Source organism: Sycon ciliatum, chromosome 12 (genome assembly GCF_964019385.1).
Source record: "Sycon ciliatum chromosome 12, ocSycCili1.1, whole genome shotgun sequence".
NCBI classification, from domain to species: domain Eukaryota; kingdom Metazoa; phylum Porifera; class Calcarea; order Leucosolenida; family Sycettidae; genus Sycon; species Sycon ciliatum.
Genome location: NC_088654.1, coordinates 9,051,117 through 9,075,699, shown reverse-complemented (window position 1 = coordinate 9,075,699; position 24,583 = coordinate 9,051,117). Strand labels below are relative to the sequence as shown.

The 24,583-nt window shown below is 45.8% G+C and overlaps 1 protein-coding gene across 1 annotated transcript in view; it reads right to left on the bottom strand.

The window, feature by feature from the left end:
• LOC135827966 (uncharacterized) overlaps positions 1-23,570 on the bottom strand; it is a 27,879-nt gene extending 4,309 nt beyond the window's left edge. The window contains exons 1-8 of the mRNA XM_065340402.1: positions 23,450-23,570; positions 13,750-13,827; positions 13,345-13,398; positions 10,449-10,604; positions 7,528-7,575; positions 5,251-5,283; positions 4,842-5,006; positions 1,204-1,215 (exon numbers count right to left, since the gene is read on the bottom strand). Coding sequence (XP_065196474.1) covers positions 1,204-1,215; positions 4,842-5,006; positions 5,251-5,283; positions 7,528-7,575; positions 10,449-10,604; positions 13,345-13,398; positions 13,750-13,813 — 532 coding nt within the window. The 5' untranslated portion in view covers positions 13,814-13,827; positions 23,450-23,570. The remainder of the gene's footprint in view (positions 1-1,203; positions 1,216-4,841; positions 5,007-5,250; positions 5,284-7,527; positions 7,576-10,448; positions 10,605-13,344; positions 13,399-13,749; positions 13,828-23,449) is intronic.
• Between the last annotated feature and the right edge of the window lie 1,013 nt (positions 23,571-24,583).

Here is a 24,583-nt window from a genome sequence, read left to right as displayed (position 1 = left end):
TTGAACCAACGCCTGCACTGCTGTACACACTACGTGCCAATCCAGGATGAAAACGTGCACAATTTAGGGCATCGAATCTGATCCTACAAGTTGTTGTACATCGTACTGCACCTGACAGACTTGATATAATTCCCACCGCCTGCCGAAAAACCAGCTGGGAAGCGACATGGCGTGGGGGGGGGATCAACAGTACTTTATGGGTATTTCCCCTGGCGGGAATAAGTCCATTGCGCATTGCCCAATATGGAAGTACCGTATATTCTCTTTATTAGAGCCGTGCTTATATTTTTTCAACACCCCTCTACCCTGCGCTTATATTGGAGACCGCGCTTATATTGGAGACTGTGCTGATATTTTTTCAACCAATACATCCATACAGAGCGAGAAGAAATACATGCTAGATATCATGCATGCAGCATTGATTTCCACCAAGACCGTGCTAGTAATAGAGACTGTGCTTATAATGTTTCGAAAGGTGCTCACAGTGTGCTAGCATTAGAGGCTGTGCTAGTAATGGAGACCTGTGCTTATAATAGAGAATATGGAAGGTATGAGTAATGCATGTGAGTACACTGGGATCAGCAATGAACTGTTCAACACCCCCAGACGACCATGCCCAGGTGGCTGTCTGGGGTGTTTATGTTACAAATTACGTCATTGCACAATGAGCTTATCGTGGCATGGCCAACAGCATCTTTCCGTTGCCAGATTGCGTAGCATGAAACTTTGAGTACCGACAAAAACGGGTGTTGGTTTTTATATGTAATGCAAGCATTTGTGCTTTTGTTGTCGGGTTATTTGATGCCAGAAGATGATGATGGTCATGATGAGGATTGTAGATTGCAGGTGGGCTTCACTAGGGCAGCATACACAAACTCGCTTTTGGGATCTTTCACCTAATAAGCCCAGGGTGCAATCACCGATTCGATGATTTTAATTTAAAGACTATGGTCTTCGTTCAGGCTGCGAGAAGACTGAAGAATTACCGGGTGGTGGGGGGGGGGGGGGGCAATATCAGAGTCGAAATGAATGGGATCAACATCCTAATGCACATGCATCACTAAAAGCGCACAGAGAGATTGCAAACTGGATGTTCGCGCCTCGTTCATGAGTGGGTTAATTACCATGTCGTGCCCGTACAAAATTAGATTGCGAGAGAGTTTTGTACCGGAGAGAATTTTAAAAATATATATATTTACTTACTTGTCTGATCCACTGTCGGGTAAAGGTGGGCAGATTGCAGAACACACACACACACACACACACACACACACACACATACATATACACACACAGGTACACACACACACAAATATATACACACAAATATATACACACATACACACCCATATGCATACACACCCATATGCATACACACATACACACACATACACACATACACACATACACACATACACACATATACACACATACCCACATACCCACATACACACATACACACACACACACACACACACACACACACATACACACACACATACACACATACACACACAAACCCACATACGCACACACACACAGACAGACACACACACACACACACACACACACACACACACACACACACACACACACACACGCGCACACACACACACGCACACACGCACGCACACACACGTACACCCGCGCGCACACACACCCACACCCGCACGCACACACACACGCACACCCGCACGCACACACACGCACACACACACGCACACACACGCACACCCGCACGCACACCCGCACGCACACCCGGACACATGCACAGATAGAAAACCTTCTGAACTTGAGTTTCGAAATCATGAATGAAGCTGCAAAGATTCTTGCCGTATGTCAGCGCACTTAAATAATATTAAGAATAGTCAATTTTTTCCTCAGACTTTTCCTGTTTGTCTCTTTCCCTCAAACCAGTCAAAATAATAATAATAATAATAATAGTTACAGTTCGCCTGTCACTCATGGAAAGATCCATGGGCTTAACGCATCTGTCAACGAAATCCAGGCAGAAGAGCCGACAAAAGGCATCTCATTATTGTTAGAACGCATCGCATAGCCAGCAATCGCATGTCATCACGTACATTCTAAATCAACATAATTTTGCGAATCGACCTTTTTTTCAGGATCACTTTTCAACGAGGACGAAGCAAAGTCGGCCGAACGAAGCCTAGAGGAAGAAAATCACCCTCTCCACTTCACCATCACGATACTGACATAGATACGAGATGAAACAACTAAAAAATCCACAAGATAACTGTACGGCCATCATCGCGCTGACTTTGGTCTGATTTTGGTCTGAGAATTTCTATCATGATCAAAAATGTACGAGGAGCACTCAAAAAAAAGCCACAGATGTACCTTTATCGCTCTCTACTCCTTTTTCAAGGCACAAAAGTCGACTCTCCACTTTCAAACCAGGAACCAGACATACCAGTGGTCCTTTTCACCTGCTCCACGAGCGCAGGAAATGTTCACCAAGGGGCGCAGAGCAGCATCCATTCCAGAAAAAGAGCTAAAATACGAGTGAGACTGCATGACTGAGTACATGAGTACATGTATGAGTACATGCAGAAAATAGTCAATTTCAGCGTTTCTGCTTCAAACAGCAACTAGCTTCGACTAGAAACAAAGATTACACCAAAGGATCAAACAAACACCATTTTCTGCAGTTTTTTGCAGATGGCTTCCTTGTGCTTGGCCCAGCACGCCAAAAATCACACCTCGGAGGAGTACAAAAATTACAACTCTCAGATGTCCTCTATTGCTGGCCATGGCAGTAAGAACAACTACGCAAGCGCAGCACATTTTTCCACAAGCATCAGCCATTTTTTCTTGTCTAGAGCCAGTTCAAAACAGTCAGAAATATCAATATTGGCGTGCTTTAGATCATTTTTAATATTGTCAATCCATCTGAGATGGGGTCGGCCACGTGGGCACTTGATGTCCCGGGTGTTAATTGCCATCTCCAGTGCTTGGTAGGACGCTGAGTTACGTCCTTCGCGAACAACATGGCCCAGCCAGAGCAACCGACGTCTGCGACAGGTAGTCTTGTCGCGTTGAGGCGTACACCTTGGCATTCGACATGTGGTGAGGGTACACCACACCAAGCGAGAGACTTTTGTTCCTTGACAATGTTTCCAGAGAGATGAGTTGCTACTAGATGAGTTGCTTGAATAAGCGCATTTAAAGCCATGGCCTTATACTCGAAACACTGCTGCTTTCCTAGCTATTTTAGACAAAAAAGACTCACTTACTATGCCATGCCTCAAAAGCCAAAGTCCACCCAGAGATTTCAATATAAATCCACTTAAAATAGAAGAAATCACATGGAAACGACTTTTTTAATTTATATTTATTGGCTCAGTAGAGAGGTTCCGCACTACGTAAAGTTGAGCAATTTTACGTTAGTGGGCGGGGAAAACCCGTGATTTCGCGAGTTTGCACTCCACTTACGGAACGTTGTATGCGTAGAGTACGTAGATAGGGATCTGATAATGTAGCTGGTCTGTCATTGGATTGGGTACAAATTTATGACTCTCTCCCCAGGTCGATCTGGTCGTACACTGCCGCGTTCGGAGTTGCCAAGGGCAGCTACGTGATTTGAAAACTCCGTATGGCGGAACACAGATGCGGATGCAGTTTACGTAAGACTTTCCGTAGATCGACTACGTTTTTTACTAACGTAATTACGTTATGCGGAACCTCTCTATTACCCGAGCTAAATCCACTTGTTTGCCCTTGCTCCTGGGCTGTGTTTTTGGTGCAGCAAGTCTCAGTTGCAAAGCCATGGGCTTCATAAGTGAAATGACATTTTGTAAAATTGACAAAACCACCACCGCTTCAGGAGCTTTAGGAGCTGCATCTGCGCCTTGATCCTTGAAGGGTGGTGGCGTTCCTACGGATGCGGAAAACTCGGCCTCTATATAGAGAAACCGAGTCTCACGCGAACCGCGAAATTTTTTTTGTAAAATTGAGGTATACGTGCCATACTAACAAACTTACAGCCCGGCACGAAGGGTGAGCTAGTGGATTTAGATTGAATTTTCTCTGGTGACTTTGACTTTCATGGCATGGCTTAGTGTGTGTGGGGGGGGGGGGGTAGATTTGCACCTGAAATAGCTAGGAAAGCAGCGGCGTTTCGAAATAACTGACCATGGCTTTAAAGGCGCTGACATAAGGTAGGAAGTACAGCCAGCAAGAACCGGGTCCCGGCGAAAATTTTAATTAAAAAGCACTATATGAGGGAGAAGCCGAAGCGATTTCATAATTTAATCACTATGATCAAAGCAACAAGACTTCTCGTGCTATCGCTTAGCTACAAGACTTCTCCTGATATTGCTTAGCAACGAGACTTCTCGGCCATCCCTTAGCAACGAGACTTCTTGTGCTATCGCTTTCAAAGTGCCATATTCTTGGTGGCTACAATAATAATATTTTGTTGGCGTCTCCTCTGTAGTCTGTACACCAGGCACCCGAGATATCAACGCAGGAGCGTTCAGCCACTGTGGACACGTTTGTGCTCTGCGTAGCACCTGAAAAATAATCCCGCCAGAAAGAGAGCGAAACAGACGAGCTCTTGCAGCACAAACGACTTGAATTTTTGCGAGCTGGGTCTCCAGAGATACTCCGCAGTCTGCCATAGTCCATAACAAATAAGACACAGTTTAAAAAAGGCTAGCTTTCGTCCACATGAGAAGCCATAAGCGGAGGCAGCCCGGACGATGGTACTAAGTGGCGACACGGGCAGCAGCGCCGAGAGTGCTGAAAAAGATTTAATAATCGGTGGCCACTGTCGAATCACACTCAACGCTCAATAACAATATCCGTCCTTCACTTACGTTCACAGCCCGGTTCCGTAAAGGACCAGTAGCCTAGGTAGTGACACCAAACTTTGTTAGTGGGCCTGTAGCCTCTGTTGCAGACAGGCGTCGCCAGTTGTCTAATACGTGCTGCTGGCAAATGTCCATTCCTGATGTTTGCTCTGCCACATCCATGATGAGGCTCTGAGAGAAAACGAGGCAATCCAGAAGAAGGATAAGTGTCAGTGTTATGCAGCAACGTTAAGTCCGCCTAATATGGGAGCAAACTGGGTTGCAAAAGTGGAAATTTAGAGGTTATAATTATGTTCTCAGACGCCACTGCAAAGAAGACATTTGAAGATGGACGTGGTGCATTTACGCGAAGAAAACGTGCACAGACAATAGTATTATAGAATGAATAATATCGATTGAGATGATATAAACTTACGTCTGAAAATGCCTATGGCGTCGAGCAACTCATCTGGAGCAAACCAAAGACAGCAAAGGCTGAAGAAATTGATCTGTAGTAACAAATCCCCTCGCACATTCCGTTTTTCTCCCAACTTTCCGACTCGACCCCTCCCTTCCAATCAGCCCTCTAACACTCGACATTCCTTCTCAAAAGAACTTGACCCACTAAAGGACCACCACATAATGTCCTCCCTCCCACCCTATCCCCCAAGCACCTTACTGAACACTATCTCTATGTATTCTGCACTACGTGTGTGCCTTCGGACTGCCATGCATCTGCAGTCACACAGCGGCATCACAAGAATAATTCATGTACACACACATTTGAAATCAACTTTGGAATTCTCATGCAATGCTTCCTCTTTTGTGTTTCTGTTCTCTTACAAAAAAATCGTTCCTAGTTGGAACCAAAGGTTCTTGATATGAGGAGAAGACAGAATTACCTTTGCTCTAAACAAATAAAATTAACAGACATTTGCTTGCAGTCCTATCGTTAAGAACGGGGCTGGGGGGAGAGAGAGGGGGGGGGGGGCAGCCTCCTAACCTAGACCTTTCTTATTTTTCATGTAGTACAGTCTATGCACAGCCGAGTCCTCGTGTTTACATCTGTATGCTGTAACTGTTAAAATTACTAGCCTGGCCGTGCCATGGCAACCCGCTTTTCGGCGCCCAGCAGTACTTTACACAAAATTGTGTGCGCCACTAATACACTTGTGCATGCTCGCAATGTGCTGAGGGTGCTCCGCATTGCTACTATACCTTGTGTGTGTGTGTGTGTGTGTGTGTGTGTGTGTGTGTGTGTGTGTGTGTGTGTGTGTGTGTGTGTGTGTGTGTGTGTGTGTGTGTGTGTGGGTGTATGTGTATGTATGTGTGTGTGTGTGCGTGTGTGCGTGCGTGCATGTGTGTGTGTGTGTGTGTGTGTGTGTGTGTGTGTGTGTGTGTGTGTGTGTGTGTGTGTGTGTGTGTGTGTGTGTGTGTGTGTGTGTGTGTGTGTGTGTGTGTGTATGTGTGTGTGTCCCATATGGTGCAGTGGTATGTGCAGTCGATTTCCAATCGAGAGGTTGCGGGTTCAATTCCCGACGATTATGGTCGCACACGTCTTTCTTCTATTTCTCGGACTCTTCCTGACTTTTCTTTCATTCTCCTGGGTGGTTACCAACAGCCAGTGTATGCCGAAGTATGTGGTGTGGTGTACGTGTGTAAAAATAAAAAAAATTAAAAATAGGAATTCACTGGCCAGAAAAAGTCACTTCAAAAAGCTGTGTGGTGGATACCAGGCTAAAAATAGTGGCGGTCAATTCATCAGCCTTGCAAGCTGTTGAATGGTGTAATCCCAGCACAAGTTGCTATGTCTAACATAGCTGTTCGCTATCATCTCTTCCGCGATGGGCATGTCTGAGGTCTGTCTGAGGTCTGAGGTGTATGTGTATGTGTATGTGTATGTGTGTGTGTGTGCGTGCGTGCGTGCGTGTGCGTGTGTGTGTGTGGGGGTGTGCGTGCTGGGTTGGCATTACATGTAGTAGGTAGGGTGAAAGAATACAGATGACTATCATGCTAGTGTAATAGGGTGTATTTACCGTATTATCTCTAATATAAGCACGGTCCTTTTTTTTTCAATGTACCTACGCTCCGTGCTATTAATGGAGACGTTCCTTTATTGGAGACTGTTCCATTATTATTTCAACCCCATTTCAGAGGCATGTTGCCATGCCAAATTCATGTAAAGACACACACATTTCAGGGTTTTTTCGCCGGTACTGCATTTTAGACATTACACGGTACATGCATTTTACCAGGTACCGATAGACAGTGTGCTTAGAATGGAGACTGAGCAATTTATTTTTTGAATGCCGCCCCAGGGTGTTCTATTATTGGAGACGTGCTATTATTGGAGACTGTGCTTTTATTAGAGATAATACGGTATGCTAAGAAAGTACAATACTCACTATGCGTATTTCCCCCTCGCCTTCACCATGGCAATGAGATCCTGTCAAGTACAGAAGAGTGCGTACTCCAGTGCTTCTCTTGTCTTAATTCTTCTCTCTCTCGTCTACTTTCTGGTCTGAATAATTCTTCCATATAATTATTCAATACTACGAAACCCAGTGTTCTAAGGGTGTCAGGGGACTGCGTTGAGCCGGGAGCTAACAATTGCATAGCACGAAACTCAGAGCTGCAACAAAAGTAGCCGTTTGCCTTGTCGCAGCTCTGAGGATGTGCGTGTCTAGTGGGCCAGGCCAAAAAGCACACTTACCTTTAGTGTGGTCATCTAGTATTCCTTTCTGTAAATAGTAACCGCGACCTGGATAGAAAGGAGAAAAAGAGAGATAGCCAACACAACATGGCAGTGGACCGATGGTTAGTAAAGTGAATATTAAACATCGGAAATACCGTAACGTCTTTTTTCATAGCTTATCTTTTATAGAAGTCTGTTTTGAATAGAACCCTGATTTTCAAGATACACTGTCGGCACATACCGTAAAGTCGTGTATAAAAGCCACACTTGAATGGAAGCCCCACCCCCCCCCCCCCCACCTTGAATACAAGCCGCAACTTCGGGCCCATCAACCCACACAAAAGCCTGGTTTTAGTGTTGACATACATAGAAATACATGTCTTGTACAGAAGCCTGAAAATGTTCACCAAAATAGTCATAGAAGAAGACGCGGCTTTTATACAAGACTTTACGGTAAGCCTGGTTTCAGTGTTGTCATACACAGAAATACCTGGTTGGAATAGACGCCTGATGTGAGTAGGAGCCTAGCTCTGACGTTGGCTTCTACAGAAAAAAGCCCGGCTTTAACGATATTTTGTATTTTTGTATCTTAATGGATTCTCCACAGGCCTTAGCCTAAATCGAGGGAGTCTCCGTCAACAGCTTATGAAGAAGAAGCTGAGGAGAAAAATGAAAATAGGAAATAGAATGATGCCTGGTGGTAGTAATATAACACAGTGCTCTATGACATCGCTACTCTACGTGGAATGAAACCAGAGGGCTCATAACGGGTGATAGCAAACTGTGTGCGGACAAGAGCGGTAAAACATTTTGGGCTGGATACAGTACGAAGGGAAGCCGGGAGGGAGTTTCCTGTGGCAGTGGTGACAAAGAGAAAGGTGGTGGGTGGGTGTGCTGGCTCTAGCAGGTGGGAGTAGATTTTGGGGGTGCCCGGCGCTGTTTGACACTGAGTAGCCTAGGTCCTCCAGGGTCGTCATCTAGCTATTGACAAGGTGGTGGAGCTCAAGAAGGCACTGAATGTGTCATCGCCATGCGAGGCTGGGCCACTGGAGGTGCGCAAAAAGTGAGGCTTTCGGCTCCGTTTGAGGAGGGTACACTCCATACTGCCGCAGGATCACACATGCCATATTATTATTATTATTATTAAGGTAGATAGTGAAGATCTGCCGCAAACATTTCTTGCAATTCTGAGGCAATCAAGAGCATTATGCACTTGACCGCTAATTATATTATCAGCCTTTTCGAGTTGGCATCGACAGACAAGCTTGGCTGGTTTTTGCTCAGACGAAATGGAACTCTAATTTCACACTACTTATCCTACTGCCCAAACATTAACTTTAATTTGTACCCCACATATCCTAGGACACGGCCAAATTTCCGATTTCCTAAGTCTGGCTTACTAGTTGCTATACCCGTTCTAGCATTAACGAAAAGATCGCTTACGCCCTGATGTGGGCAAGTGTCGCATCGGCGTGTTAAATTCTGCTAGAGAAGTGTTGTCACACTCCCTGGCTTCTCTCACTGGCATCACTTTTCACAGTGCCCGAATGTTTGTCAGGTGGGCCAAGATAAGGCTGTCATGTTTTGTTCCTTTGTCAGCAGTCAGCTACTGCCATAGAGTACCTTCCACTGCCCGCAAGGCATCACTGATTCCATTGTATCTGACAGCGTCGATATTGCTCGAACGTACGGTACGAATTGGAGTGGCCATTCTCAATCAATTTGGTGCCCGACTACTTTCTACTGGTGAAGCCGCAGGATACATTCAAATTGCTTCGAACTCTACTCTCCAGTCCCGCACAATGGAAACGGTGTTTGGGAAATGGGTTCCACCTGGTCAATGATGCTAGGTTGAGCACACGCATACAGGCTCGATGGGAATTAACACACAGGACCTGTGATGGGTTTTCTAAATGCATTTGAATCCACATTGCAATGGAGTGTTTCTTTTTAATATTATAATTTCTATATTATATTACTATGTATTTGAGGATTTCCCAGAGACATAGTCTAAATTGAAGGGGGCTTCATTACAATAGGAGGCTGTAGGGCGGAGATAGCGAAGAGTGGAAGGTTAATCCATTCCATGCCAGCATGTTTTCCTGTGTTGGCCACGCATTGTTCAGGCGCTGAGTTCATTTTGTTCAAAGCTGTACGCGCCCATCAGAACGAAATTTATTGCTATTTCACTGTACCTTGATGGATTTTCACGATCCATGGCTTGTTGGAAAGATCTGGACAACAGGAAGCCATTTCAGGGACTCACAGCGCAACAGGCATACCAGGGCCACTTCCATCTCCTCTCAAAGTCCCCCTACCATGCCTGAAAATAACAAAACGACTGCCTCTCATGTTTTCTTTCGTCTTCTTGCTCATTGTGAACTGAGTCTCTCGATTCAAACTGCATTGGAAAGCTGAGATTTGAGCGCGTTTGTTGCAGCAGACTGCGCACGCGCTATGTCTAGGGGAAATCCCTTAGCCCGCACGAAGTCGCGAAACAAAAAATTGAATTGATCACCAAAAAATGAAATTTGCGCATTCTGGCCGTTCAATTTATCGCAGCTCGGTCATACCTTGTCGTATCGCGAAGAACTGTATATCCCTGGAAAGCTGAGCTCAAGACCTTTCCAGCGGTGTCTCAACCTTAGCAGTTCGAGATATTTTGACGGGGTTATGACAGTTTGTACACTCGTATAGCGCGCGATACACATGTACTGTACTGTGTACATTGTACAGTGTAGGCAGAACGCGTAAACGCGTCCATGGCTAATCGGATCATACTAAAAAAAAACCGAATACGCGTCCATGGCATGGAAAGGGTTAATGAACAGCATAGCTCAAAACTACATAATATGGTCCGGATGTTCCAGAATGCTCCTGTACTCAACAATACCTATAGCCTCGGGGTGGTGACGAAGCTCTCTGGAAATCAGACTTACGGTATGCAAAACACCTTCTGTCCCACTGCCAGACTCCATCCACGCAGCTGCCATACGTTTTGCCCAAAAGCCAATAGCCGTCGTTGCAGAAAAACCGTGCGACTCCGTTTTTGTCCACATGTGCCTGTCCATCTTTGAGCCTCGGAGGGTCACAGTCTAGGCAGAGGATACCACAGGCACACAAGTACAATTCAAACTCTCTGAATTGAGGTCACTGGTCGGATGTACCCCGCCAATCACATCGGCACATCGCCCTACCCTGCCCCTTCCCACCCCACCCCTCCCAACCACAGGCACACAAGTACAATTGAAACTCTCTGCATTGAGGCCATGGTCGGATGTACCTCGCCAATCACATCAGCATACCGCCTCTGCCCTGCTCGTACCCCCCCCCCCCCTAGCAACCACCTTCAATTTGTTGTCCAGAATTATTCTCTTGTACTTTTTTTTTTTTTTTTTTTTTTTACTACGTTCACATAACCAGCTCGGAAAGAATAAGGAAAGACAATGGTACGGAGACTAGGACAAACGTGACAACTAATGAGCAGGCGCTGCACCGAGACGCAGCAGTGATGGTGGGGCATTGATGACTCTGCCGACCTGAGGTCTCGGCGTCACGGCCAAAAAACACGCACCAAAAACAATGAAAAAAGAAGAAGATAGAGCTGTACAGGTGAGAAAGATGCAAAAACCCAAGGCTTAACACGAGCGATTGTGGGGGAGAAACTGTCTTAGCGTCATACTATTCATAGGGAATCGACTGCCCAGAGCCAGTTTGTGCTGCGAAGATGGCGGTAAACATTCGTTTTGAATGATTGCATTCTCTTGCTGTGGGGAGGCTGGGATAGGAGAGCGGCAGGGAGGGAGTTCCAATCGCTGATGCTGCAGTGTGGGAACGAGCGCTTCAGTGCCAGCGGGGCAGATGCAGGCAGCTGGTGTTGGAGCTGGTGGTCATGGCCACTGACAGCACCGTGCTCGCTGCGAGTTCTGGGGTTGGTAGAGATGGTGTGGCGCGGTGGCAACACAGAGAGCAGCTGCGGAGGACCAGGCAAGTAGTGCAGCTTGTACAGGCAGGCAAGCGAGGCAACAGTGCAGCGGATGGCAAGGCTGGGTAGGTGTGCCCCAGGGCCGATAGCATGAAGCGCGCGGCGCTGAACATTGTTCAGACGCTGGAGGTGACTCTGCGCAGCTCCCATCCATACAAGAGGCGCATACTCCATGACTGGTCGTACGAACGCCTTGTATACGGTCGTCCGGGCGGCGGGGGTGAGTATGTGGGCGGCTCTGTTTGGGACCCCAAGCCGTTGGCGTGCACGGGTGGCTACGGAGCGTAGGTGATCGCTGAAGGTCAACTTGGCGTCCACCTTCACACCAAGGAGGGTGATGGTGGTTGTCTCGGGCACCAGTGTGCCACCAAACAGGAGTGGGGGGAGATCTAAGCCGGTGCGTCTGAGGGTGGCTGTCATGCCCTGGGATTTGGTCGGTTCAAACATCACTTTCCATGTACGACCCCACTCGTGCAGTCGGTCAACGGACACCTGCAGTGACTGCGCGGCGACTGTTGGGGTCTGCTGGGAGGTGACTAAGCTGTACAAAGTTGTATCATCAGCATAGGCTTCCAAGCTGGCGCCGTCAGCGAGAACATCTGGCGCGTCGTTGACGTAGGCCAGGAAAAGCGTTGGTCCAAGGATGCTTCCCTGGGGGACTCCAGCGGAGGTCGTATACCTAGATGATGTCCGCCCTCCAACGAGGCACTGTAGGGAACGGGTGTCCAGGTACGACGCCAGCCATCTCTGAAGCGGACCATCTATGCCTAGGCTACGTACCTTGTGGAGGAGGCCGACATGCGAGACACGATCAAACGCTCCTGCGATGTCCACAGCAAGGATACGAGCCTCTTTCCCTTATTGCTAGTGAGGCTTTGTTTGGTACAGTCGTCCCTCTCTAATCCGGCACTTGTTTATCCAGCAGAAAATGTCGTTGCAAAAGGTGCCGGATTAGAGAGGGACGACAGAATTGGAGAAAAAGAATACTGTTTAATGTAGACCAAATCCGTTCCAACTGTGCTATGGAAATTCATCACGCTTGCATGGTGAGGGGGAGGGGGGGGGGGGGAGGGTGCACAGTACAAGACACTTCGCCACTGAAAAGCATGCACACAAATTAGAAAGTCCACTGGAGCCTAAGCAGAGAGAGGAACGGGGATAGCAGAAATCTGTGGGATGTCAAGCAGGCCAAGCTCTCCATAAACTAACCAACAACAGACTCGGCTTTGCGTCTGTGGCACATGCATCCAACGGAGCTAGTAGACCAGAGTCACTCTCATACCATAAATTATCAGTTTCAAGAGTGGCTAGCCACTGGAGTACGCAGCTATATGTTCCAAGCTATGCCCATACCCTACTTTGTGTCCCTGGCGAATGTAGGAGCGAATGGAAGATTGCCATATGCATCAATATGGGAAATAAAAGACGAGTGAAATACTGAGGCGAAGCCGAGGTCTTTTACTAGGTTTTTATTCCCGTAGCTATGCAGAAGACGCTACTTCAGTAACGTCTGGCGCTAGCCAGGGTCCACACAACTTTAATTTCCTATACTGACCAAGTACGAGGTCAATATTAAATGTACCACGGCTAACCAAAGCATGTGTTCAATCCCTAAAAAGGAGGCAACTATAAGTAGTCAATGCAGCCCTGGGGAGTGAAATATGCAGGAATATTTGACTGCTTCGGTATAGCAAAAATCGATGTGAGTCAATGCTAAGGCAGTGATAATGTCTTGTATAGCGTATCTCGGTGCTCTGACACAAGATGGAAGTATTGCGCAGATGCTGGACGACGCGGAAAACGTTCAATTCTTAGCATGACAATTCAACAGCAGGCAGTAGGGTACCCACCCGCAGCAGTGTCACGTTTCTTCCTTTCCAAACTCTGCACTTCACTATTGCATTCTGCAGGAAACACAGAGCCATAAACGAGATTTAATGGATTCCGCAAAGGGCTGGTGGGACGACATGTAGCTTCAAGAATCCGTTGACAAATCAAACTCATCTACAGTGGGGGCAACTGAAATTTGAAGCGGGACTCCCAACATGGGGAGTAAACACTTTCCCATTATTAAAGAAAATATGCCCGACTCATATGGTGATATAGACACACCTGGTGGAATGTCGGGTAATACATGTCTTAACAAACACCCTCTCGAGGCTACATGGCTGCACCATGCAACAGTTACACTCAGGGCATCGAGTTAAACGTTCGTCTTAAAAAAAGTGCAAAAAACCGGGAAAAAATTGACTCACCGCCACTTCTAGGATATACCACAGCGATTGCGACCAGGAAGAGAAGCATGAGTTTCCTGTCCATAATGGTGGCTTTTCCTGCAGTTGGTACAGGACAACACATATTGGCCCAAAGTTAAGCGTCAAGTTTCTCAGCTTCCGACGGAGACATGTTCAGCAGCACTAGTACACGATTCACTTCAGAGTTGAAAGTCAGTTGAAGTCAAGTTGCCATAGCAGCTTGTGCTGGGATTTCACCATTCAACAGCTTGCAAGGCTGAAGAATTGACCACCACTATTCAGCCTGGTCTACACCACACAGCTATGAAGTGGCTTTTTCTGGCCAGTGAATCCCTACTGTTGGGGGGGGGGGGGGGGTTGGTGTTGTTTTTCCCTCACACACATCACGCCACATACTGCGGCATGCACTGGCTGTTGGTAACCACCCAGGAGAATGAAAGAAAAGTCAGGAAGAGTCTGAGAAAGAGAAGAAAGACGGGTGTGACCATAAACACACACACACACACACACATACATACACACATACACATACACATGCACACATCTACACCTACACACACACACACACACACACACACACGCACGCACGCACGCACACACCAAAACACACAGACGCACACACTCATACTCACACTTGCACCAACACTCGCGCTCACACAAGCTCACACTCTGAATGCCACCCACACTCACACACGCACACAAAAATAGATGTGTCTGAAAAAATGTGTGAATTAAGGTGAGAGACTATAGCAAAAAGATGAGATTCTGTTATCAAATTGCACTTATGGTACACCATTGTGCTGAATAGTATAACAAGGGCATGAACCAGCACACTTGACAACAGGATGGGACAGTGGCAACACTGCGTAACAGTGGTCATCTTCAAATTTTCACATTGTCAACTGTCACGCAGCGCCCACCCACGATAACTAGAGAGGTTCCGCACTACGTAAAGTTGAGCAGCCTTACATTAGTCGGGGGCAGAACCCATGAATTCGCGAGTTTGCACTCCACTTTACGGAAAGTTGTCTACGTAGGGTATGCAGATAGGGCTCTGATAACGTAGGTGCTCCGTAAGTGGATTGTGGTACAAATTTATGAGTCTCTCCCTAGGTCGATCCGGTCGTACACTGCAGGGTGCGGAGTTGCTGTGAGCAGCCACGTGACGTGAGAACTCCGTATGGCGGAATACGGATGCACGTGCAGTTTACGTAAGACTTTCCGAAAATCGACTACGTTTTTTACTAACTTCATTACGTTATGCGGAAACTCTCTATTGTACGTATCATTGTATATAACTGTACGCTTTATTGTATACTAAAACCTGGTTTAAGGTACCAACCAACGGTGCAAGTAAAAGCGGTCGCTAAAGCCAGGTGGTCTTTAGAACAAGGCACCACTGTGTCTGTGTAGAACTGTCGGTGCACGGAAAAACGGTCGTTAAGCGCAGGTGGTCGCTAAAACAGAGGTCACTAACACTAGATTTTACTGTACGTGTTGTCTGGAAAGCTTCTTCTAGGGGCAAAGCAAATGGGCTTACATATGACACAATATCTCAATACCAAAAAAATGATCAAAACGCCAACTTAATGCCAAGAATCTGCAGAAAGACTCGATCCTGTGTTGCCATTACCGGAACTGAAACCTAATCTAAAACGATGGCAAGTAGAGGCAGTTGGCGATCACGCGGCAACGAAAATCACCAAACGTAAGCACTAACAATGTCGACACATGGTTGTAGGAGACAAACTACATGTAAGCAAGCAACACCTACGAAGAAACGCTCAGACACTCAACACAGTACGTATGCATTCTTAAATCCTCTCGGAAAAGTTGGAGACTCTCCGAAAAGTGAGAGAGCTGTTCTGATATGTTCTCCGACTTTTAGGAGGCTCTCCAAAGCTCTCCAAGGTCTCCAAGCTTCAGAGGTGGTTGAAACTTGGATATTCCCGCGGTTTGGGATCAGCGCATGCGAACTACGGCTAGAAGCCACGTGTTGATCATGAGTGTATGCATTTCCCTTTTCGCAGACGCACATGATACTCGAACACACTAGATATTCTAGATACTACTGAGATGCTCTAGACACTAGATACTCTAGATACTCTAACAATTTTATCAACAATTTAATAATATGATAATTACCACATCAAATGCTGCAGAGACCTATCCAGATTCGGCAAGATGCTGGCCCTGGCCTGGAGACCTGCAGCTACAATCAGTTTCTACTCCGCAATATTAACGGATTAGTCCCCTTTGTCGATTGATGGATCAATCGGTACCAGCGCATTCGTAACTCCGATTAGCAGCTTCTGCTCTGTTTTTCTTTCTTTCTTGTTTTGAATTGTATGTTTAACTCATTGGATTTCTTTGTATTCTATATCTCTTTATCGTTATCTTTCCTCTAGTCCTCTCTCTTAGGATGAACTTTCTTTTTTAGGGCAGCTTAACCCTTTCCATGCCAGCATGTTTTCCAGTGTTCAAAACCATTTGAACTTCATACCGTTCGTCTTCTTTTTGACACGCTCTCTTTCCATCGTCCTTAGCTTTTGTTTGTTGCGAGCTGTTTTAGCTTTCTCCTATACCTCTGGGGGATGCCAAGTGATGGTTGTGATAGGCTGGTGATGGCTGTGAGCGAGAGTTTGCCGATCGGCGTCGTCCTCGCAATACTGCGATGAAAATACTAGTTACTGTGCACCTGGCAGATATCACAACACGTTGGAGCATCCAGGAGAAAAGGAATCTTGGGTTTTCACTGGAATCTAGTTCCTCTAGCATCCTGTAGCCCACCGTCGGTGAATGGCCGTCCAGAAAGGTCGAACCTGGTCTTCTGCAGCATCTCGCAGTCCTGCGAGGCAGACTGAATACGCCTGTCATGTATTGTACAAATAAAAATCACGAAGTATTATAGTGATGAGTCTCAGCCTGTATGCTGCAATAGACACAGGAAATGTGACTGGTGTCTGTACACTGGACGCCAACACCCCAGTCTTCTCCTGCAGGATTTGTTTGACATTGACATTATGCAGTGGGTCGACATTGACCTGGTGTGGCAGCTATCGTAATAGTATCTGCCTGGTTGGATGTAGCAGGTTGGCGTTTGCTTGCCGTCCAGTCCGGGATTTTCTTGTAACTCATGGTGGAGTACGCGCAGGGTTTGTGATCATCACTGTTCACTTCAATATTATACAAACACAACGTTCCCTTTGTCACTCATCTTATCCCGAGTACTGAATTTGCCGACAATATTGCACCACACTTGTCACAACCTACCGCCACTGCTGACGGTGGCGACTGGTTCGTCAATGGCGGTGACCAGGCTGACAGACTAGCTTCAAGACAGTGGCCTCGTTGTAAACCCAGCCTAAAGGCAGACTTTATCGATCCAGCCTCAGCACCATGTTAACGATGCCCTAGTGACTGTGTGTCATGGATTGCATTGCCATCAACGGTCATTGCCGGTCACCTTGGTGCAGCCCTGAACAATAGGCTCAGCCCATGGGAGTCTCAAGAGGACAAAGTTGTGGCCAAAATAGCTCAACAGATTGGTGCATCGTGGTGTAGGTGAGCACATAACTAGGACTTCCCAGCGCCTATTTGTCCAGGCTGCGATACGACGTGACATACTCTACTGCACATTCTTTCCAGCACTGCAAGGCCGGCAGCTGGACCGACTGCAGGGGCCACGCACATGCAGGCTGCCTGTTGCCAGTGCAGCATTCTGGAATGTTCTTTCCTTCGGAGATCCACGGAATAATAACTTTCTTTGCTTCAAAGCAAGTTGCTTACCTTTCTGTTGTGCTCATAGTGTCCATACAACAATAACCTACTGCAATGTTTTATTTTCCTTTCCATTCCCCAACCAATGAATACTACAATGTTGATTCTCTTTCTGCATACTTTAGTGTGTGCCCGCGCGCGCACATGTGTTTGTGTGTGTATACCTCACTCGCCACTCGAAGTTCTGTTTCCCATGACTGAAACACTGCCTGTCCTTTCAGGATCGGCCATCATCTGCGGATGGGTACTATTGTATTGTGTGTGTGTGTGTGTATGTGTGTGTTTCATTCAGAATCAGATCCGCTATCGTTGCTATAAGAGAAAATATGTGGGTTCACATCCAGTGCATTTGTAGATTTGCGTTCTTTTCTCGCCACAGGCGCATACATGGGACATTGTGTGTATGTGTGTGTCTGTGTGTATGGGGATATTGTCTGTATCGGCTTTTGGTACTACCGTTCAAGTCTGTGCTTGCATGTGTAAACATGAAATTGTCCGGTTCTGTGCATGCTGTGTTGTATATTATTGTATTTTATGTGTGCATTTCCACGAACAGTGTAGATGAGTGTGGATAGTGCATTCATCCCTCATCAACCACTTCCTCTTTCAGACTTGGGCTTAAGAGAGTTTTTTCTGCATGCCTCTCATTTTTGTTTGTTTCTCTCTGATACTGTATTGATGCCGGTACCTGTACCTCGATGTGTTCCTCTACCTGCAGTGGCCTTTCTCCTTCGGTCAAGTTCACGTTTATTGTGCTCTATTTATCGTGCGAATCAAAATAAATAATAATAACACAAGTCATGCTAGAGTGACGACATGTGCATGTAGTAGGGTTGATGCGATGGGACGTTGTAATTTTGTGGAACAGAACACACATTGGGCCGATTGATTGGGCATCATTGATTGTGCTCAGTCCAAACAGTGAACATAATAATTATCTCCAGTGACAGACTGTAGCGGCTAGCCTCTAATAGGTAGCTGGCACTAGTAGCTACTGCTTGTTTCACATGTGCCGCCAGAACCCCTGTTGTGTCATGCTGTAGATGCACATGCCCTATTCTGGGGCATACTGAGGTACTTTGATTTTGTTGACTGCATGTAGACAGCATCCACTAGTAGTACTCATAGACCTTGGCTCTTTGTAGGTCAACCACCATCGCATGGATCGATCGGTGACTATGCACTTGGAGGTTGGAATAGCCCGCGCTGAACAGATCTTGCCATGGCCCAGGGAGTAAACTTGCTTACTCGACTATCCCGGTTTTAATCATCCAGCATCAGTCGCGCAATTTGTCCATACCATGTTGCGAGCTCACAGTTGTTCGGGCAGGTTTTGAGCTGCACCACGAAAAAAAGCGAAATAAGCACGAATGTAGAGCAAGGAAGCGGCGAGACGGCACTTCCAGGACGAGACAGGCAGTAGAGATGTGTTCACAGCATGATCAACCTCTCAAACCCTGCCGGTACTCACAGTACAAGAAAATGCCGGACTGGACGACGAGCCAATGCAAACCTGCTACATCCACCCAGGCAGATAGCTTCCAAACCAGACCAATGTTGAACCATGGCATACCGGTATGTCAATGCCAAACAGATCCTGCAGGAGAAGACTGGGATATTGGCGTCCAGTGTACAGACACCAGTCACATTTCCTGTGTCTTTTGCAGCATACAGGATAGACTCATCACTATAGAATCCACTACTTCGTGATTTTTATTTGTACAATACATGACAGGCGTATTCAGTGTGCCTCGCAGGACTGAGATGCTGCAGAAGACCAGGTTCGACCTTTCTGGATGGCCATTCACCGACGGTGGGCTACACGATCCTGGAGGAACTAGATTCCAGTGAAAACCCAAGATTCTTTTGCTCCTGGACGCTCCGACGTGTTGTGATATCTGCCAGGTGCGCAGTAACTAGTATTTTCATCGCTATAGCGAGGACGATGCCGATCGGCAAACTCTCGCTCACAGCCATCACCAGCCTATCAAAACCATCACTTGGCATCCCCCAGAGGTATAGGAGAAAGCCAAAACAGCTCACAACAAACAAAAGCTAAGGACGATAGAAAGAGAGCATGTCAATAAGAAGACCAACAGTATGAAGTTCAAATGGTTTCGAACACTCGTTCCACCAACTATACCACTTTCAATAAATCGTGACGCCATTTTGTTTTAACACGCATACGGTCCATTTATCGCCGCTCGGTCATACCTTGTCGTATCGCAAAGAACGTTATATCCCTGGAAAGCTGAGCTCAAGACCTTTCCAGCGGTGTCTCAACCTTAGCAGTCCGAGATATTTTGACGGAGTTATGACAGTTTGTACACTCGTCTATAGCGCGGGATACACATGTACTGTACAGTGTACATTGTACAGTGTAGGCAGAACGCGTAAACGCGTCCATGGCCAATCGGCTCACATGGCCAGCAATCGAGGACATCTGAGAGTTGAAATTGTTGTACTCCTCCGAGGTGTGATTTTTGGGGTGCTGGGCCAAGCACAAGGAAGCCATCTGCAAAAAAACTGCAGAAAATGGTTGTTGTTTGATCCTTTGGTGTAATCTTTGTTTCTAGTCGAAGCTACAGTCCGTTTCAAAAAGATTTACAACCCTGGCGATCGCCCGCGGAGTTTGGCGTCTTACCGTATGAGCGCTCGAGCGCTGCCTGGAAAAACTCACTGTGAACTCGAAGAAATATTCCGCGCGAAAGCAGGGAAAATGACAACTCACTCACGTTGACACAGTCATGGACGTACGTCTGGTTTACAACAAACGAGTTCTTCCTCGTATCGATAATGGAGTCAGAGAGGACATGTCGAAACGAAAGTGTTGACGAGCGGCATGTGTCCCAATCCGTTTTGTGACCAAAATAGTTTCTTTGAGCTGCGATGCAATTTACTCACCGTGTGACGAAAACGACATCGACACGGACTCATTCCCAAGGTCATGACTTGGCAAAGCTATCCGTGTGACTTCGACGACATTTTGAGAAAAACAGACGCTTGTGAACGCTGATAGAAGACGGCGTTGACTGCTAAATTCAAATAAATTGGCGATCTTGAAATACTAAAAATAAATCTCAAAAGGCTACAGCGCGATGACTTCCATATTCACTCACACCATTGCAGTGTTACATGTTGTGGGTGTGTTCACATGGCGTGAGCCAGTCAAGTGTCAGTCAGTTCGGCAGGAAGCGCGACCTCCAACAACAAGTCGTTTGGTGCAGCCATCTTCTTTGTCTTGTACCAGCTTGATCACCAAAACAATGAAAAAAAGTTTGACTTGAGGATAGGTTGGGATTTGAACTCACAACTTCATGGTCAGCAGACAGCATTCATAACCACAAGGCCAAAAAGGAATGGATAAATCGTGGGTTTTGATAAAAAATCGATACTGGCTTCCTGGGCAAATTGTAACCCATGGGAAAAGGCCGGAAACCTGGCCGAAATTCTAACTCCTTAACGGTTGGTCCAATTGTTCCGAAACATTCACAGAACAATTTGCCGTGTCCTAACAAGCCATTCTATGTACTTTGTTGTCCAAATTTCCCTTATCTTCATACTTTTTAAGACCCAAACCTGATTGTAAATCTTTTTGAAACAGACTATAGTTGCTGTTTGGAGAAGAAACGCTGAAATTGACTATTTTCTGCATGTACTCATACATGTACTCATCATGTACTCAGTCATGCCGTCTCACTCGTATTTTAGCTCTTTTTCTGGAATGGATGCTGCTCTGCGCCCCTTGGTGAACATTTCCTGCGCTCGTGGAGCAGCTGAAAAGGACCACTGGTATGTCTGGTTCCTGGTTTGAAAGTGGAGAGTCGACTTTTGTGCCTTGAAAAAGGAGTAGAGAGCGATAGAGGTACGTCTGTTGCTTATTTTTGAGTGCTCCTCGTACATTTTTGATCGTGATAGAAATTCTCAGACCAAAGTCAGCGCGATGATCGTCGTACAGTTTTCTTGTGGATTTTTTAGTTGTTTCATCTCGTATCTATGTCAGTATCGTGATGGTGAAGTGGAGAGGGTGATTTTCTTCCTCTAGGCTTCGTTCGGCCGACTTTGCTTCGTCCTCGTTGAAAAGTGATCCTGAAAAAAAGGTCCATTCGAAAAATTATGTTGATTTTCAATGTACGTGATGACATGCGATTGCTGGCTATGTACTAAAGAAACGCGTATAAGCGTCCATGGCATGGAAAGGGTTAAGCGAAGGCTATATACCTGCTTGATGCAGGCTGATGCCAACGGGAACAAACAAAATAATTGTAGAAAGGAAAAAGACATTATGGATACGAGTTAAGAGTAACTCTCCATCACTGTAACACGATACTTTATACCGTCAGAAAGTGCAATAACTAGGCACAAAACTGACAGAGTACTGAGACATTCGACGTCCTGACACCTAGCTTCAACACATCTCCGTAGCGTTAACCGACAGCCTTCCAAGTTGGAAGGTTCAAGGTTACGGAAAGACCAAAGAGGGGAAGGCAAGCGCGACGAAAACGAGCAAAAGCTACAGTCCCAACGGAACAAAGAATGTCGATTGTTACTGGACGATGACGAGACCAGTACGATATTTGACAAAGCGGTCTAACTACAATTCGAAGCAGCAAAGCAGCACACCACCCAACTTGGGTGGGTCATAAATATCAAAGATAAGTAAAGAATGAAAAGGCGACGAGGAGACAATAACTTTATTAATGCGATTAATAGTATAAGTGAAGCCGCCTCTATTGTGAGACGATTTTCCCTGACGATAGTCTCATGAAAATCGATTAGGAACAACCATTTTAGATACATGTATTCTCATTCATCATTTTGTAATGTCCGCTTCACTTATACTATTAATCGCATTAAAAAGTAAAGAAATGGGAAGTTTTGCGAAAACGAAAACAAAATGATGTCTCAGTACTCTGTCAGTTTTGTGCCTAGTTGTTGCACTTTCTGACTGTATATAGTATCTAGTTACAGTGGTGGAGAGTTACTCTTAACTCGTTTCCATATGTCCTTTTCCTTTCTACTTTTATTATTGGCTCAATACCCGAGTTTCAAAATGATAATAATAATAATTTTTGAACGGATTGGGAGAGCTTCAAATACAAAGGATCAGTTGAGGAAGTGAACTGCCTGAAAAGAGAAAAAATCGCCAGACACACCAGGACTCGAACCTGTCTTCTAGGTTCAGCCTAGTCCCATAGCTCAGTGGTTAGAGCATTGCTCATGACAAGCAAGGTCCCAGGTTCCAGTCCTGGTGGGTCTGGCGATTTTTTCTCTTTTCAGGCAGTTCACTTCCCCAACTGATCCTTAATAATAATAATAATAATAATAATACTAATACTAACTGGTTTCAGGGAAAAAGACAAACGGGAAAAGTCTGAAGAAAAATTGACTGTCAACACCAGGACTCGAACCAGGGACACTCGCTTGTAGCCAGCGATGCTCTAACCACTGACCTATGGTGTAGTCGTCATCCCAGCAGAGGCCGTTCAACATTTTCTTCAGACTTCGTAATAATAATAATAACATGTGCATACTACGTTCATAACTCAAGATCGCGGCCCCTTTGGCACTTCATATTGCTTCACTTGTGCAAAATATCTCCGAAATCTTCGAGGCCCGTTCTTGAGTTATCCCAGTTTCTTCGACTTCTCTTTTCTCCTTCTCCTAGAAGCTAGAGAATAAGAACGCACCCTTAGTATAGTCTAGGTCGCTATCGTTGTTCGTTTCATTTTACGGATCACTGAAGTTTTAACTTAACTCTACCACTTGCGCTACAGTCCTATGTGTGTAATACTTGCACATCTCCGATAGCTAGTAAAGATGAGGAAATGACCAATCGTGGAAGAGGAATGAATGAGGGTTTCCCCAGCCACGAGAGAAACAACAAGATCCTAAACAGAAGAAAAAAAGATCCACATACCTTGCTCCGTCCCGCGCAGCAACTCCAAAACTTGTACTGCTTCACGCGAAGAGAAAACGATTCCAGTATGTCGATCGCAGCTAGCTGTTGGAGCAGAACAAAGTTTGTTGCAGCTCTAGGCTATTCTGTTTTCGACTAAGCTTCTTTTCTGCTACTTATACAAATCGCACTACCCACGCTTTTGGCATAGTCAAAATAATTAAAACTCTGACACGATCGAATGGGCAGCAATCATGGAGTGCGTCCAAATTTGGTTCATCCCGCGCCCATCGTATCCAGATTTGTAGAGGCCAAAAGTGAGGTACGAATGTGACGCGTACGCATACCTATATACGATTTACCGGGATACCGACGGGCGACATCAAAGTTTCCTCAACCCCAAACTGTCCTGCCTTGCTATTTCGAGCCAGCCTAGCCCAGTGTGCCACCAACTTGTCCGTTCTGGGACCCAAAGCGAGCACTTTAGTACATCTGGCGGTGCTCAATAAGGCCGATGCATGACAGAGGCATACATGTAGATGCAGTTTTGAGAGCTCTGCATCCTTTTGTGAAAGTCTTCGGTTTAGGGAGGCTCCCACCTAAAGAAGTAAAAATAAAAGGTCCATGGACACCCTGTTTTTTATGCATAGAATGGTGGAGTGATGTCTCCTCTTCGGTATAGTTTTTAGATAGGGTCACCAGGCATATAAGAGGTATTCTGGTGTATTTTAGTGTGTGTACAATTTCTTGATTTTAGGCAAAAAAATGGTTAAATATTTGGGTTTTTGACCCAAAGAAGCATCCTGGATGGAGAATACCCAGCATTTTATTCATCATATGTTTAAGAAAAACATTTGGAGGTATCTTGGGTACACAAGATAGACCGTGTCTTGGTTTTGCCTTTGGTGAGCCACTTTTTTGAAATTACGGGTACCGAAATTTCCATCGAGTGCTGAATTGTCAAATGGTTCAGCCTGCAACATTTTGTCTATGGACATAATTATTGTTATTATTATTATTATTATTATTATTATTATTATTATTATTATTAGTCAAGTGGTGTGCTTCACTGTCCGAAGAGTGCGTATTATTATTATTATTAAATTTTTGACAGGGCAATCCCCACAGGCCTAAGGCCTTCTTACAGGGTACCCT